At 38.2% G+C, this 18,601-nt stretch overlaps 1 protein-coding gene across 3 annotated transcripts in view; it reads right to left on the reverse strand.

Annotated features, from left to right (window-relative positions):
- THSD7A (thrombospondin type 1 domain containing 7A) overlaps positions 1-18,601 on the reverse strand; it is a 741,583-nt gene that overhangs the window by 214,970 nt on the left and 508,012 nt on the right. For all 3 annotated transcript variants that reach the window (XM_036863122.1, XM_036863123.1, XM_036863121.1), the window contains 2 exons: positions 9,077-9,325; positions 5,848-6,029 (listed from right to left, as the gene is read on the reverse strand). In XM_036863122.1, the coding sequence (XP_036719017.1) occupies positions 5,848-6,029; positions 9,077-9,325 (431 nt within the window). The remainder of the gene's footprint in view (positions 1-5,847; positions 6,030-9,076; positions 9,326-18,601) is intronic.

Here is an 18,601-nt window from a genome sequence, read left to right on the forward strand (position 1 = left end):
CTCTTCATCGCAGTGCGTGGGGCTCTCACTGTCGCGGCCTCTCTTGTTGCGGAGTACAGGCTCTAGACGCGCAGGCTCAGCAATTGTGGCTCACGGGACCAGTTGCTCCGCGGCATGTGGGATCCTCCCAGACCAGGGCTCGAACCCGTGTCCCCTGCATTGGCAGGCAGATTCTCAACCACTGCGCCACCAGGGAAGCCCTGTTTAGGTATTTTGTAAAGAATGATTTTCAGCTATTCTAGTCTGCCATGTTGCTGGAAATGTAGCATAAGTGCAATTAAATAGCCATTTTTAGGTAAATAAAGTTACATAATGTGCATCAAGATATAAGGTCAAGCAGAAATGAAAAACAGATTTCCTGATTATCTGTCTGGGGTTCTCTTGAAAGTAGACTTAAGATGAAAATTCAAAAGATTTTTAAGCTATCTATATAATTAGAAAAGAGGAAAATAGACATATAAAACTATTCTCTTAAATGAGTGGCCAACCTGACACAAAGTGTATACATTTTGACTCTCATCATTTGATCTAACAACTAGATCATGTGTCCTCTATTCAAAGTCAGAGGTGTGAATAGTGAATTATTCAGGGGTGAAGAACGGTGTGTGTGGATATAGCCCCTAGCTGAAATAGAGGATGTTTAAGTGTACCTGAAACGCTGAAGAGATAATTTTCAGACAAATTCAAAAGGAAATTGTACTATTTTACAAAGGGGAGAGTAAACATGTCAAACAACAAATGTTCATTAAACATTGACTAAGTCAAAGGTACTGTAAGCATTGTTATCATGTTTACACAACTTCTGAGCTGCCTCATTATATTTTTCTTTGATTGCCTTTTTGGTTGAATACTTCCTGACATGTCATTAGTAAGCTCTTCCTCTACTAAAAATTGTAAGTTACCTCTGGGGTAGACCAATGATCAGCTTAATCTAATTCTCAGAATGTAAGTTTTTATTAGCTTCCATCCCAAGGGCTGAAACCTCTTGGCATCTCACCTTCCATTTTGTAATCCACTGATCACAGAGAAATTTCCTAGGGAAACAGCCCTTCTCTTCCACAAAATATCCAGAGAACTGATTTCCGAGGAAGGTTTGATTCCTTCAGGGATTTAGGATTTAAAACATAGGAATGTTTTAGTTATTCTGTAATTATATCACAGTACTTTTTACAACCCACTGCACCAGTGTAGGCTATGTCTCCCAAATGTAGCCATTATGTGATTTAGTTCCTTCTTCATTTACCATAGGAAGATTAAGAGAGCACAAAGTGGTGTGTTTAAAACTATAATGATAAATTATGAAAAGTGTTTATACCTTCATTAATTTACCACAACAAAAGTGTTCATAACCAAACTTTATATATGCTTATATAATTATGGTATTATCCTAGTGACATTTTAAATTATTTATTTATTTATTTATTTATTTATTTATTTGGCTGCATTGGGTCTTTGTTGCTGCGTGCGGGCTTTCTCTAGTTGTGGTGAGCGGGGGCTACTCTTTGTTGCAGTGCGCGGGCTTCTCCTTGCAGCGGCTTCTCTTTGTTGTGGAGCACGGGCTCTAGAGCGCACGGGCTTCAGTAGCTGTAGCACACGGGCTCAGTAGTTGTGGCTCACGGCCTCTACAGCACAGGCTCAGTAGTTGTGGCGCATGGGCTTAGTTGCTCTGCAGCATGTGGGATCTTCCTTGACCAGGGCTCGAACCCGTGTCCCCTGCATTGGCAGGTGGATTCTTAACCACTGCACCACCGGGGAAGTCCCCTAGTGACATTTTAAAGTCAGTAAATTTAAAAATCTTTTTATGTTTTTCTATAATTTATATCTATATAATCATGTTCTAGAAAGACAAGAAACACGAAATCATGTCCATTTCATGGGACAGCTTCAATCTATTTCTAGCAAAATAGAAAGTAAAAGTAAATTACTATCTTTCCTAGAAGGTTTAAGAATTATATCAGGGAATGTATAGAGAATCCTGATACACATTTCTGATTGAAATGTTATGCAAAATAGTCTCACGCACCTATTATTTCAAAAGTGATGGATAGGAAAGATGTAGCACTACACTTCGATGTACTCTCTGATATTTACTTTCTGAAATAACAGGGAAACAGCACCATAAGCATAGCCTTTTTTTTTTTTTTTTCATAATAGTGTTGACTGAAATGGGCTAGTCTGTGGAAACTATAGATAAAAGACTACAATTATAAAGAATTTGCATTTCATTTAGGGATGGTGACTATTTTATTCTTATTTCTTTGCAGATGGGAAAACATGAGCTCTTTATTCATCCTTCTGTCTACCATTCACAGTACAATCATCCTTCCCTCAATGCATCTTTCTATTGATTCTCCAAACCTTTCTGCTGGTTTATCTCATTCTGTGTCATCATACAGGCTCATTATCCAGGCTGTCTTTCTTAATAACCTCAAATCCCACAGACCTTATCCAGATTTCGGTGTGGATTATTTGATACATTTTCTATAAAAGAATGTTCTAAAATTTCCTATAATATAAATTGCAGTAAGTTTTATGGTGCTTTATAACCAATACCTTTGCTGCCCCTCATTTAAAAACATGTTCAATCTGTATCAAATGGAAGAATTTCTTGAATTGCTATAGCTAAAATCTACTTTCAATTCACTTTGAACTCTTAAAAAAGTCAATTCGCGTTCATGCATCTAATGATCAGCAACATTTTCATCAGCTTTCTAGGACTTACACTGATAACCTCCCCATGGGCAAGGCCTCGTCCTGTCATATCCTGAGAAGGATAGATTTCATGCCAGAGTAAGTTGGATATTCTTCAAGCCTACTGGAATTCTGAATAGCCAGATGACAGAAACTGTCAAAGATTTTACTACTAAATCTTCTCAGTACAGAACTTGTCAAGCCTTTCTTCTAAAGAAGTGATTATGGAAATTTTGATCACCTGAATATTGTGTAAGAATTGGGAGAATTCCAAGAATAAAATGTGGATACTCTCCAATATCAAGTAGATATATTTTTCCTATTGTCTATAGATGCCATCGCCAACTTAATAAGTATTCTGATAATTCAACTCATTTCAAGTTTTGAATAACATACTTTACACTTTGTGAGTACTTTAATAATAAATATTTCAATTTTCTGCAAATTAAATATATTAGCTCCAAGGAAAAGAATTTTTAGGGCCTCGTGTGGGGTGAGTCAGTTAACAGTAGTAAATATGCCAGTGAATAAAGTGATTTAATGTGACCCTGCCTTTGTGCTAAGGTGGTCATTATCATTCTTCTGTGTAATATGATGTACTAAGATAATAAAGGAAATTTATGTGAATTTCATATCACTTGTTTGCAGTATTTTTTGTATCAAGGGATTTTAGTTTTGAGCTAAAGTATTTTATTTTGAATTAAGGTATTCTAATAGTTTGGTTAAGTGTGAAAACGACATTTATAGGACACATAGTGTGAATCTACAAAAACAACAGTGTAGTCCTTGTTCTTCAAATTAAGTGCAATATGAATTGCTCTTAGAGTAGGTTGTTCATGGTTACACAGTCAGGATTTCTTGAGATCAGTACCTTCTAATTAGGATTGAATGAGGAAGTTATTTTGAGAGGTTTCCCTGTTTTTATAAAGTAAGCTTTCATTCTTTCATATTTGTTTAAGAAGACAAGACTGTGAACAATCTTCACAGCCCACAGTCTAATTGTTCTCCGTTCACACATATTTACAGTCTTTACATGTCACCCTTGGGATGCTGGTGTATTAAACAAGTTTCCTGTTGGGCAATGTTAAGTACTTCTAGGGGGAACTCACACAGTCTAAGTTCTGAGAAAAAAAAGCTGCAACTTTTAGCAAGAATCAGCTGTTTTTGCAAAGACTATAAGAGGTTTATTAATATTCTTGGTATTCGACATGAAAGGACACAAATTCCTAAGTTCTTCATGTTACATACTTACATGATTAAATATTAATTTTAGGTGAATTGACTACTTCCATGTCTATTAATCTCTGCTTTGGTATTTGCTTTAGTCCAACAGATACATCTTAATAATAATATTCTTTGTGTTTTCCCTTTTTTCTGTGACTTTTACTTTTGTTGCTCTGTAGTGCTTTGACAGCAGTAGAAGGGGAATTCTATGACAAAATGATTTTTTAAAATGTCCTGTTGCAATTCAGAATTCTGAAGGATCTTTTTGAAAGCAATAACCTACAGGATATAACTGACATTCAGAAACTAAAATCTGATCTACCTCTAGCAGTGAAATTATACTACTCTGAAAGGACTGGTATAATAAATCCACCTAAGAGTGTTAAAAATGTAGCCATTAAAGTGGCCAAGACAATATTAATGTACTAACATTGCATGTTTTATGGTATTTCCTTAAAACCTCAAGATACGTTAGTAGTAAAATGTATCCCTAGGCTAGATTCCTAAATGAGCTGACATGCTGTGTAAAGCTAGTGGATACAAAACAATTAAAATTTTCAAGTTGCAAATGTAAAACTTTAGTCCTTATTTCCTAAGAATTACTGGTCACTGGTGCCACTCTTTTTTTTGGGGAGGCAAAGGAGCCATCTCTTCTTTTGTTTTATGAAATGCCCATTTCTCTTGGTTCTTTCCCTTCTTTCTGTTTTTTTTTTTTGATTATTCTTTGTCAGATTCCTTCTCTGAATATTTCTTTTATTTTGATCTTTAATACATGCTGTTCCTTCTGCCTAGAATAAACTCCCTCTTGCATTCCTGACCCACTTAACTGTATGAAGTGTATGTGTCATAACTCAGCTTAAGTTCCACCTCCTTTGTGAAGGTTCCTCTTTCTATGATCTCCCTATGGTTATTCTAAAACTCAATTATAATGCATATCATACTGCATTATAACTATTGGGCTGTTTGTGTGCCCTCAAGATGACCATGAGCATTTTCCTGACATGAAGTTTGTATTGATATTTTTATCCTCACCACCATATACAATTTTTGGAACTCTCCTGGCAACTAATCAATATATGTTGAATGTATTAGTGATGGAAGTCCTGCAATCCCTCAGGTAGTGAAATGTAAGAGGGTCTGCTTACAGCATTGCTTGAAAAGTCTCATATTTGTATGGACTAAAGGGCTACTAATTGAATATAAACTTGACCCAATAATGATTAGAATTTTAGAGTTGAGACAGGGCAGAAGTTGAGACACAGATGTAGAGAACAAACGTATGGACACCAAGGGGGGAAAGCGGCAGTGTGGTGGTGGTGGTGGTGTGCTGAATTGGGCGATTGGGATTGACATGTATACACTGATGTGTATAAAATGGATGACTAATAAGAACCTGCTGTATAAAAAAATAAATAAAATTAAATTAAAAAATTTAAAAAAAAAGAAGTCATGCCTTTGGGTTGAAGACATTTTCCTGTAGTTTTATCCTGTATTTATTTCTTTTAAATTCAAATTGAAATTTTCACTCAATACCATAATTAACTTATTTTTTCAACCCCATTATAAACAGCAAAATAAGGTGTTCTTTTTACAAGCACGTTTTACTTCTTATATGAAGAAAAGAAAATTTGGGCTTTGGAACACATACTTGCATTCTATATGTATCCTTACGAGATACATCTTTATTCTATTTTTATAATTAATTACTCCTACTAAAGAGAGGTTTGTCAGTAAATCAGAATGGACCAAAGATGGAACTGTATTAATTATTTTTACAACCATAATTTAGACTATTGTTCACCATAGTCAATATCAGTCATAATGTGAACAGAAATATGACTCTTCCTGCCCCAAACGGCTACATATATACCCCTGCAGGATGATCCCACTCTTGGTCTCCACAGTTGAGTACTGGAGAAGAAAACAGTTTACCTTCTTTGTCCTTGTGGGTGTTTAAGTGTGAGAGGAGGTCCTCGTTGGCCTGCACGCAGTACACCTCTCGGGTCTGGACCCCTCCTCCACAGAGGGCCGTCTGGTTGCCCCGCCTCTTGTCCTGCTGACTGAGCAGAGGGTCCACACGGCACTCGGTCCACTCTGTAGTCCTCCAGCCGTACCTAGATAAAGAAAATGATGGCAGTGGCAACCTGTTTACTGAATAAAACTTTTCTCCACTCCTATTTTTTGTTCCTCAAAAAGATTAATCTGGGGCTTCCCTGGTGGCGCAGTGGTTGAGAGTCTGCCTGCCAATGCAGGGGACACGGGTTCGAGCCCCGGTCTGGGAAGATCCCACATGCCGCGGAGCAACTGGGCCCGTGGGCCACAACTACTGAGCCTGCGCATCTGGAGCCTGTGCTCTGCAACAAAAGAGGCCGCGACAGTGAGAGGCCCGCGCACCACGATGAAGAGTGGCCCCCGCTTGCCGCAACTAGAGAAAGCCCTCGCACAGAAACAAAGACCCAACACAGACAAAAATAAAATAAATAAAATAAATAAAAATTTATTAAAGAAAAAAAAAGATTAATCTGAAAAATACTTTCCTCTTGAATTAATCTTAGACTACATCTAAGATGCAGGTCCAGTTTCAATCCCTTCTTCTACATCCTCACCCCGCTCCATTTAAAGAGGGGTTAAATTTAAGATGATCCAGTTTTAATTGCAACTACTGGAAGTTACTTATAAATATTTTATGAAAAGAGAGCATAATGCTGAAAACATGAAATTTTATGTTCAATTAAGCTGAACTCAGGCTTGCCCTTTCTTGATGCTTATAAACAAAGGAAGGTTGAATCTGAGAATGGAACACATTCTAAATGATGATGAACCCAAACATTTGTTTTGTCTCTAACAGAATGCATGAAAATTGCTGCTTCGTACTGGATCAAAATTATATTGTGTGTTAGTAATAAAAATGTAACATAATTCAGAGTTTTCTCTTTACTGTTGAGAATAAGAGTTGTTTTGTTTTTTTTTTTCCTGTAGCACTGAGCATCCCTGACAAGTGCTGATGAATGATGAAAAGAGCTGACGTTTCTAATCAGTGGAACACAGGAAAGATGATCTGTGATTCTAAATTAAAGCTCCAATAAAGATTATGATGTGAAAAAAATGTCAGGGGATTGTCAGCCCAACACATGCTTTAAGGAGATAGACAGGGAACCATTTCCCGATGCCACTGAAGATAGAAAGTGATGGCATTTCTCCACCTCAAGGAAAATGGATATTCTAAAAGCACAAAGAAAATGGCTCATGTAGCACTTTGTTTCACTTTAACCAAGATGCCTCCTTAGGAATCGGATTAACAGCCAACATAGGTACAAATGGGTGTGCTAATGTTCACCTCAGTTAGACAGAAAGGTTAAGTGGGCTCTAGGATGTCTCATCTAGAGGCTTTGCTTTGTCAATGGTAAAGTTTCATGACAGTAAAGCTGAACTTCATGCTCGTTTTTCAGTTTTTATAAGTGGGGATTCATGGCTTAATAGAGGTGCAGGACTGGGGCACCAAGGAACAACACTCTTGACATACATTTATAAAGGAAGTGCAGCATTCAGGTCAATTCTAAAAACATGGATACTTGACGCCTTGGGAGGAGAGACAGTGAAGGAAAGTAAAACCAAACAAGTCATTCATTAGGGGAGCTAAAATGAAAATTTTGTTTTTTTTTTATAGAATGGAGTCCCAATTTAGGTCATCCTAAGGAGTCCTGTGAGAGGAACAAATTTTTAGTAATGCCAATTGATTACACATTCTAAAAAGATGCTACCATCCATAAAGGGTTAGAAGAAAGATTCAGAATAGAGATTTATTTTAATTAATAGTTAATGGCATTTGAATATTTGAGAGGATAAATAATAAAACACTTAGCTTGGGACAAAAATGGAAGAAAGTTGTAGGAGACAAAAATGGAAGGAACTTGTAGGAGACAAAACACTCTGATTAGAGAACCTGGCAACTTCCTTGAAACTGTTACATAGAGGGGAACACAAGTCAGCAGGACAGGCGGAGTAGTTAAGAAGAAAACTCTCCAGAGCGTTCCGTCACTTGTTTATATCAGAGAAGGGATGATTCCAAAGTGCTGCATAATTGAAGATCCTGTATGAATCATTACTATTCTTTGTTATTATTATTATTACTGTTAGAAATGGGAGGAGGAGGAGGAGGAGCAATAATAGTAGTAATTTTCCTCCTCACTGTGTCATGAAGTTCAAGCTGTCTGCATGTTCTCTAAATATCTGAAATATTCCAGGGAACCTTTCAGTGAAGCTTGTGCATATCTACTGAGAAACTAAGATTCTGTAAGTTGTTTCATAAATATTCTATATTCAAACTAAGCTGAAATATCTTTATCACCAAGATAATTCACAGTAATGTCTTAGAGATGCTATTTTTTAAGGATAAAAAGAATATAGTTATACTGCCAAATATTTCAAAATTCGTCTTATTTCATCTGAATTCAATGCACATTTATTGGGCACTTACTCTGTGCCTGGTCCTATGACATGCAAGCAATTAAAAAACAAACAAGCCCCACTCCCAAGGTTCATAAGCAGTCTTTGTCCTGAAGGAGCTTAAAGTCTCATTATTTTGATGTAGCATTTTACACTATTCAATAGGAATTGTTATATACAGTACTGAATTTTAATAGGACTTGCTCAATAAGCAATAGGAACCTGTATTTTGAAACTTTATTTTACCTTATAGACTAGATGACAAACTATGGCCAAATCCAACCTGTCCCCTGTTCTTATAAGTAAATTTTATTGGAACATATCCACACTCATTTGTTTACATATTACCTACAGCTCCAATGGCAGAGCTGAAGCGTGACAGAGACACATGTGGCTTGTAAAGGCTAACATATTCACTATCTTCTCCTTTATGGAAAAAGCTTGCCAATCCCTGTTATAGAAAATACACAAACAGGGAATTGCCGTTAAAAATCTAACTTTCATGGAGACTGGGAAATACAGCTTGTTAAAGACACTTTTATCCTGTAAAACCAGTATTTTTTATAGGATAGTGTTTGTAGAGAGATATTTTTCTACTTAGAATTTGTAAAAATCTCTATTTCTCAACATACTGCCCGGTTGAAATCAAACCGCTAAAGGAACATGCAGTTTGGGCAGACAGGGCAGCAGATGCCACCATCTTTAATTTACTCACATGGCACAGGGGGCAACTCCATCTCCTTGAGACACACAGGGTTCTTTTTCCTCAAGTTCTGGACACTCCTTCTCACTGCCAATAGGAAACTGCCTGATGAGCCGCGTCCTCACACGGGTGCCTTTAGGGGATGCCATATCATGGCACGTTTTTGAGCAGGGGCTCCACTCAGACCACTCTGACACCTGGCACTCTTTGGTGATCACACAGGCCTGGAAGGTCAGCGGCAGCTTCTCTTGTTGGCAAAAGCTGCAAAAGAGCATTAATATTCTCATCACAGACTCATAGGCAGGCATGAACTTTGTCTTCTACACTCCAGAGTGAAATCAGCTTGGACATTTTTATTTCTACTTGGAGGTACAATTCCAATTTCATTAAAAATATATCAACATTTACGATGTGTAAAAGCTGTTAGACTCAAAGCTAACATTTGCATTTCCTCCTATTTTGGAAGAGTTATTAAACCATTCATAGGAAATAGAAAATAAAGGGATTATGCAAAATTAGCTGAAATTAAGTTTACCATATTGTTCATTTTACTCATTCCAGATTTGTTTTAATTTAGGAAATGAGGAACCAAGAACTGTTAACATATGATAATTTCCATTCTGTTTAGTGATTTAAATAAACATGCCTGGGTAACTAATACAATATTGAACAGAAAAAGTAATTTAATTTATGCTTAACATTATTTTTAATACTGTTTGAAACTTTAGCTGTCAATTACAATGTATGCTTATTCAAATACATCAACTTTTCCAGTTCATACTTTAATGTAAGGTATACATATGAGTATATTAATTAAATACATCATAAGCATTAGAAATATAAATCTATTTAAGCTATATTACTGTAGAGATATCCTCTAAATAGATCTCTAATTCATCAGTGAAGTATTTATGTTCAAATTCTTATCTATCTAATCCTCCTTGAATTAGAGGGATGTTGAATTCTAAATTGTAATGTCTACATACGAAGATGAAGATCATGTTACAAATGTCATCAACTACAGGCATATGCACTTTGAGGGGTTTTCCTGGAATTGGATGGCCTTGCGTTGATTCTTAGTTGAACTCTTGCCCATTCTCAGTAACTAGTAGCTCACGTTTACAAGACACAGGACGCATGTTGCCACGATAGGGCATCTGTTCCAATGGGAGAGTTCACTGATAATTCTGTCTCATCATTCAGGTGCTATATTTAACTATGATAATCAACCATACAGAGAGGCAGGTCCATTTTAATATAACAACTCACATACAATCTTTCTAATTCTACTGGCACGTGTACGAAAATTGCATTCCTAGGAGACAATTAGAGCTCAATACGTCAAAGTCAATTTGTCTGAGCTGAGAGGTCTGGGCAGGAGAATCATCTGAGAGGGGCAGTAAAAGGGCCCTGTAAGTCAGCTCTGTTCTTCTTATAACAACAGAGAGGACCAGAATCCCAGTTTTACTCAAATGTCATATATTGAGTGTTAATGATGCATTAGGTACAACACTAACCTTAGAACAAAACTTTCTCTGTGATGAACAAGTTTTCACTCTAACACTTGTGAGTTTATCCATGAAAATCAGGCAAAATAATGACCAAATGATGACCTCTATAACTCCTTTCTTACAAAACTCTCCATGTTTAATTTCCTCTTAGATACATTTCTAATCCTACATGAGATTGTATTCATATACATATACGCATATGTTATCATCTAGGTGTTACTTATCAAGTCCATATTCTATGTAGAGGCAGAGAATTAACAATCCCTTTTAATCTTTTGTGGAGAATTTGACCATCAGTTAAATACCTCCAGTTACAGTTACCTGGTAACCTGATGAAAGCGGAAATATCAGCTATGTTACTAGATAATATTATTTATGATGCAATGATCAATTTTGATAAATTCCATTTGCTCTGGAGAAACTAAAACTACCTGGTAGGCAGCCACAGCTTTGGGCTTGCCTGAATGTGTCAGTTCTTGGAATAGGGCTTGTTTTTTGTGTGGACTTTGCAGGCTATGACTATGGGATCACTTCAAGAGATATCAGCACCTGTGGGGCCTGAGACTTTTAAGCCAAGGCAACTCTTGGACTTGTCGGATGTAGAATTATCTTCTTCCATCTGAACTGTGCTGCATGGATTTCTAGAGGAATTACCACCAGATGAGGAATGACTGTTGCTACAATGATGACAAGTTCTTTATCCTTCTAAGTAGACTGATGCCAGACGGCAGTCTTGTGTGTCTTGTCTATCTGAAAGTCTGCACAGCCTAAGTTTAAAACTTAATTCATATTACCTCATTTAATGCTCCTAATAATTCTTTTATGTGGGTACCATTATCATTTCCATTTTACAGGGAAGAAGTCTCTGAAAGGTTAGGGAATGTGTTTAAGATCATATAGGAATGTGTAAGTAGGGAACTGAAATTTGAACTTGGATTTTCTAAAATCAGAGCCCATTTTCTTAATCACTTTGCCCTACTGCTTCTCACAGTTTAAACTGACTGTAAATCTCAGTTTGTTAGAGCAACTGCTGTAGCTGAGGTCAGTGCCAAGGTTACTGGCACATTGTGAATCCAATAGTTTCACTATTTCACAGCCCCAGGATTTGTACCACCCTAGCACTTTGCAAATGTGCTACTTGCTCTGAGGAGGACTTAGTAATTATGGAAAAGTCAAAACAAATACATTTTCCTGATAATGTTAACAATTTTTAATACAGGTCCTACATATGAGAAATCAGCAGCATAAACATGAGAACAGTATTAAGTTATATGATTATATAGTTTTTAATATATGTGATGTATATAACATACCTACCTATTTATCTATCTATAGTTTGTTTTTCCTTTAATTTTCCAATACCATTATTTCAGCAAATGTGAATCAAGTAACTCTACATATTGGGCTTTAGAAGTACAAAGACAAGATTATAGTAATTAAATTGGAAGCATATAATTCTGCTTGGGGAGGCGCAGAAGGCTATATGAAGTAGTACATTACTACGAAGTTTTCATATTGAGTGAAGGTAATCAATGGAAATATGAAATAAAAGTCTTTTCTTTGTTTGTTGGTGGGTGGGGGAAACATAGATTTTTCCTTGGCCTCAGTGTAAGGAGTTTTTGTTGAGCAGTGGAAATAAGAGTAGAATTGAAGCCTAGGTCCGATCAAGAGCAGTTATGTAGATCCAGAAAAGCACCTTCTGTGTGTGAGAGAACCACTCAAAGTTGTGGAGCATAAAGGACATGATATTTGTATTTTATGTAAATTCCAATAGTACGGTGCAGGACAGAATAACAGGGTATAAGATCAGAAGCAGGCTAACTATGATGATGATGATTACGACATTAATATTTAGAGTAAATATATATTGAGTGCTTACTATGTGCCAGACACTGCTCAAGCTGAGTGAGGTATGATTATGAACATGAGATTAATCATCATTGCATGTCTACTGTGAGCCATGCACTGTATTAAGTTTTACTTAGAGTATCTCATGTAATCCTTAAAACTATTCTGTAAGATGGAGGTCCATCTTTTTTTTTTTTAAGATTAGGAAATGGAATCTAAATGTCTCACTTAAGTCTAGATAAAGTAGCAGAACTAGGATTCTAACTAGATCTTTCTGCTTATGAGGCTTATCAAAGTGTAAACAAAGGCAATGGCAGTAGAAATGAAAAGGGGTTACAAACTATAAAAAGGGGAGTTAGAAACTATACAACCTGATGGATAGTTGAAGGGGTTAAAAGAGAGGAAGGAGTCATTAAATAACTTGGAAGTTTCTAGCTTTGGCAATCTGGTGAGCATCCCTGCAATTCTTCAAAATGGAGAACAAGGAATAAAAAGCAAGTTTCTGGCAGTTGATAATTGAGTTCAACATTATTATCTTCATTTGATATGGACACATCCAGTACATATCCAACACGCAGAAATGTCTAGTAGACAGATCCAGAATTAAGGATCAGTGTTTAGTTGAAAGTTCTGGATGGCGTGTATACTTTTAAAAATCATGAGCATAACAGAGTTCAAAGCCAAGGCCACAGGAGTAGTGAGGGCTCATGGGGCTCATTTTAGGCCTGAATAATTCACACATGGCCTTACAGCGGACTTTCGTAGGTCCATGAACACTGTGATGCATATTAATTCCATTTTGTAATTGTTAGTGAGATTAAATAGGATCACCAAATCACCCATGCTTACTAAATTATTCAGCTGCCATCCTCAACCATTTTCTCCTTTATTCTGGCCATGCAAAAAGTTGACACTAGACAGCTTAGGGGAGCTATCCATTTTGGTTCATTATGGTTTTCCTGAGAACATGCCTCTCTGGACGTCAAAGGCATAGGCTACGCTTCTGCAAGGGCAGCCTGGTAGAAGAAGTGACGGTCACTGTGACAGTTTCCTTTTCATTTATGTGGTATATTCAGGATAGCCCAGATGGCTAAGACTGATAGAACAAAAGTTTGGCTTTGAGACAAAAGCAGATATTACTTAATCACCTTGTATCAGACACAGAGGAATCAGACTAAAAGAAAATGAAAAAGTGGAGAGCAGGAACTTCAAGATGGTGGAAGAGTAAGACACAGAGATCACCTTCCTCTCCACAAATACATCAGAAATACATCTACGTGTGGAACAACTCCTACAGAACACCTACTGAACACTGGCAGAAGACCTCAGACCTCGCAAAAGGCAAGAAACTCCCCACGTACCTGGGCAGGGCAAAAGAAAAAAGAAAAAACAGAGACAAAAGAATAGGGACAGGACCTGCACCAGTGGGAGGGAGCTGTGAAGGAGGAAAGGTTTCCACACACTAGGAAGCCCCTTCACGGGCGGAGACTGCGGGTGGCGGAGGGGGGAAGCTTCGGAGCCACGGAGGAGAGTGCAGCAACAGGGGTGTGGAGGGAAAAGCAGAGAGATTCCGGCACAGAGGATTGGTGCCGACCAGCACTCACCAGCCCAAGAGGCTTGTCTGCTCACCCGCCGGGGCGGGCAGGGGCTGGGAGCTGAGGCTCGGGCTTCGGTCGGATCACAGGGAGAGGACTGGGGTTGGCGGCATGAACACAGCCTGAAGGGGCTAGTGCGCCACAGCTAGCCGGGAGGGAGTCCGGGAAAAGGTCTGGAGCTGCCGAAGAGACAAGAGACTTTTTCTTGCCTCTTTGTTTCCTGGTGTTCGAGGAGACGGGATTAAGAGCGCTGCTTAAAGGAGCTCCAGAGACAGACACGAGCCGCAGCTATCAGCGCGGACCCCAGAGACGGGCATGAGATGCTAAGGCTGCTGCTGCCGCCACCAAGAAGCCTGTGTGCAAGCACAGGTCACTATCCATGCCTCTCCTCCCGGAAGCCTGTGCAGCCCGCCACTGCCAGGGTCCCGTGATCCAGGGACAACTTCCCCGGGAGAACGCACGGCGCGCCTCAGGCTGCTGCAACGTCACGCCAGCCTCTGCCAACGCAGGCTCGCCCCGCACTCCGTACCCCTCCCTCCCCCCGGCCTGAGTGAGCCAGAGCCCCCGAATCAGCTGCTCCTTTAACCCCGTCCTGTCTGAGCAAAGAACAGATGCCCTCAGGCGACCTACATGCAGAGGCGGGTCCAAATCCAAAGCTGAACCCCGGGAGCTGTGCGAACAAAGAAGAGAAAGGGAAATCTCTCCCAGCAGCCTAGGAGCAGCGGATTAAATCTCCACAATCAACTTGATATACCCTGCATCTGTGGAATACCTGAATAGACAACAAATCATCCCAAACTGAGGAGGTGAACTTTGGGAGCAACGATATATATATTTTTTCCCCTTTTTCTGAGTGTGTATGTGTATGCTGCTGTGTGTGATTTTGTCTCTATAGCTTTGCTTTTACCATTTGTCCTATGGTTCTGTATGTCCGTTGTTTTTTTTTCTTCTTATTTTTAGTATAGTTTTTAGTGCTTGTTATCATTGGTGGATTTGGTATTTGGTTTGCTTGCTCTCTTCTTTCTTTCTTTTTATTAGTTAAAAAATTTTTTTGATAATTATTTTTTATTTTATTTTATTTCATTTTATTTTATTTTATTTTATCTTTTTCTTTCTTTTTTTCTCCCTTTTATTCTGAGTCCTGTGGATGAAAGGCTCTTGGTGCTCCAACCAGGCATCAGGGCTGTGCCTCTGAGGTGGGAGAGCCAAGTTCAGGACATTGGTCCACCAGAGACTTCCCAGCTCCATGTAATATCAAATGGTGAAAATCTCCCAGAGATCTCCATCTCAATGCTAAGACCCAGCTCCACTCAAAAACCAGCAAGCTACTGTGCTGGACACCCTATGCCAAACAACTAGCAAGACAGGAACACAACCCCACCCATTAGCAGAGAGGCTGCCTAAACTCACAATAAGGTCACAGACAGCCTAAAATACACCACCAGACGTGGACCTGCCCACCAGAAAGACAAGATCCAGCCTCATCCACCAGAACACAGGCACCAGTCCCCTCCACCAGGAAGCCTACACAACCCACTGAACCAACCTTAGCCACTGGGGGCAGACACCAAAAACAACGGGAACTATGAACCTGCAGCCTGCGAAAAGGAGACCCCAAACACAGTAAGTTAAGCAAAATGAGGAGACACAGGAACACGCAGCAGATGAAGGAGTAAGGTAAAAACCCACCAAACCTAACAAATGAAGAGGAAATAGGCAGTCTACCTGAAAAAGAATTCAGAATAATGATAGTAAAGATGATCCAAAATCTTGGAAATAGAATGCAGAAAATACAAGAAATGTTTAACAAGGACATAGAAGAACTAAAGAGCAAACAAACAATGATGAACAATACAATAAATGAAATTAAAAATTCTCTAGAAGGGATCAATAGCAGAATAACTGAGGCAGAAGAACGGATGAGTGACCTGGAAGATAAAACAGTGGAAATAACTACTGCAGAGCAGAATAAAGAAAAAAGAATGAAAAGAATTGAGGACAGTCTCAGAGATCTCTGGGACTACATTTAAAGGCACCAACATTCGAATTACATGGGTCCCAGGAGAAGAAGAGAAAAAGAAAGGGACTAAGAAAATATTTGAAGAGATTACAGTTGAAAACATCCCTAATGTGGGAAACGAAATAGTTAATCAAGTCCCAGAAGCACAGAGACTCCAATATAGGATAAATCCAAGGAGAAACACGCTAAGACACATATTAATCAAACTGTCAAAAATTAAACACAAAGAAAAAATATTAAAAGCAGCAAGGGAAAAACAACAAATAACACACAAGGGAATCCCCATAAGGTTAACAGCTGATCTTTCAGCAGAAACTCAGCAAGCCAGAAGGGAGTGGTAGGACATATTTAAAGCAATGAAGGAGAAAAACCTATAACCAAGATTACTCTACCCAGCAAGGATCTCATTCAGATTTGATGGAGAAATTAAAACCTTTATAGACAAGCAAAAGCTAAGAGAATTCAGCACCACCAAACCAGCTTTACAACAAATGCTAAAGGAACTTCACTAGGCAGGAGACACAAGAGAAGGAAAACACCTACAATAACAAACACAAAACAATTAAGAAAATGGTAATAGGAACATACACAGTGATAATTACCTTAAATGTAAATGGATTAAATGCTCCAACCAAAAGACATAGACTGGCTGAATGGATACAAAAACAAGACCCATATATATGCTGTCTACAAGAGACGCACTTCAGACCTAGGGACACATACAGACTGAAAGGGAGGGGATGGAGAAAGATATTCCATGCAAATGGAAATCAAAAGAAAGCTGGAGTAGCAATTCTCATATCAGACAAAATAGACTTTAAAACAAAGACTATTACAAGAGACAAAGAAAGACACTACATAATGATCAAGGGATCGATCCAAGAAGAAGATATAACAATTGTAAATATTTATGCACCCAACATAGGAGCACCTCAATACATAAGGCAAATACTAACAGCCATAAAAGGGGAAATTGACAGTAACACAATCATAGTAGGGGACTTTAACACCCAACTTTCACCAATGGAAAGAGCATCCAAAATGCAAATCATTAAGGAAATACAAGCTTTAAATGGTACATTAAACAAGATAGACTTAATTGATATTTATAGTACATTCCACCCAAAAACAACAGAATACACTTTCTTCTCAAGTGCTCATGGAACATTCTCCAGGACAGATCATATCTTGGGTCACAAATGAAGCCTTGGTAAATTTAAGAAAACTGAAATCATATCAAGTATCTTTTCTGACCACAACGCTATGAGACTAGATATCAATTACAGGAAAGTATCTGTAAAAAATACAAACACATGGAGGCTACACAATACACTACTAATTAACCAAGAGATCACTGAAGAAATCAAAGAGGAAATCAAAAAATACCTAGAAACAAATGACAATGAAAACATGACAACCCAAAACCTGTGGGATGCAGCAAAATTAGTTCTAAGAGGGAACTTTATAGCAATACAATCCTACCTTAAGAAACAAGAAACATCTCAAATAAACAACCTAAACTTACACCTAAAGCAATTAGAGAAAGAAGAACAAAAAAACCCCAAAGTTAGCAGGAGGAAAGAAATCATAAAGATCAGATCAGAAATAAATGAAAAAGAGATGAAGGAAACGATAGCAAAGATCAATAAAAATAAAAGCTGGTTCTTTGAGAAGATAAACAAAATTGATAAACCATTAGCCAGACTCATCAAGAAAAAAAGGGAGAAAACTCAAATCAATAGAATTAGGAATGAAAAAGGAGAAGTAACAACTGACACTGCAGAAATGCAAAGGGCCATGAGAGATTACTGCAAGCAACTATATGCCAATAAAATGGACAACCTGGAAGAAATGGACAAATTCTTAGAAATGCACAACCTTCCGAGACTGAACCAGGAGGAAATAGAAAATATGAACAGACCAATCACAAGCACTGATATTGAAACTGTGATTAAAGATCTTCCAACAAACAAAAGCCCAGGACCAGATGGCTTCACAGGTGAATTCTATCAAACATTTAGAGAAGAGCTAACACCTATCCTTCTAAAACTCTTCCAAAAAATAGGAGAGGGAGGAACACTCCCAAACTCATTCTATGAGGCCACCATCACCCTGATACCAAAACCAGACAAAGATGTCACAAAGAAAGAAAAGAACAGGCCAATATCACGGATGAACATAGATGCAAAAATCCTCAACAAAATACTAGTAAACAGAATCCAGCAGCACATTAAAAGGATCATACACCATGATCAAGTGGGGTTTATCCCAGGAATGCAAGGATTCTTCAATATACACAAATCGATCAGCGTGATACACCATATTAACAAATTGAAGGAGAAAAACCATATGATCATCTCAATAGATGCAGAGAAAGCTTTTGACAAAATTCAACACCCATTTATGATAAAAACCCTGCAGAAAGTAGGCATAGAGGGAAGTTACCTCAACATAATAGAGGCCATATATGACAAACTCACAGCCAACCTCGTCCTCAATGGTGAAAAACTGAAACCATTTCCACTAAGATCAGGAACAAGACAAGGTTGCCCACTCTCACCAC

Source organism: Balaenoptera musculus, chromosome 9, assembly GCF_009873245.2.
Source record: "Balaenoptera musculus isolate JJ_BM4_2016_0621 chromosome 9, mBalMus1.pri.v3, whole genome shotgun sequence".
In the NCBI taxonomy this organism is placed as follows: domain Eukaryota; kingdom Metazoa; phylum Chordata; class Mammalia; order Artiodactyla; family Balaenopteridae; genus Balaenoptera; species Balaenoptera musculus.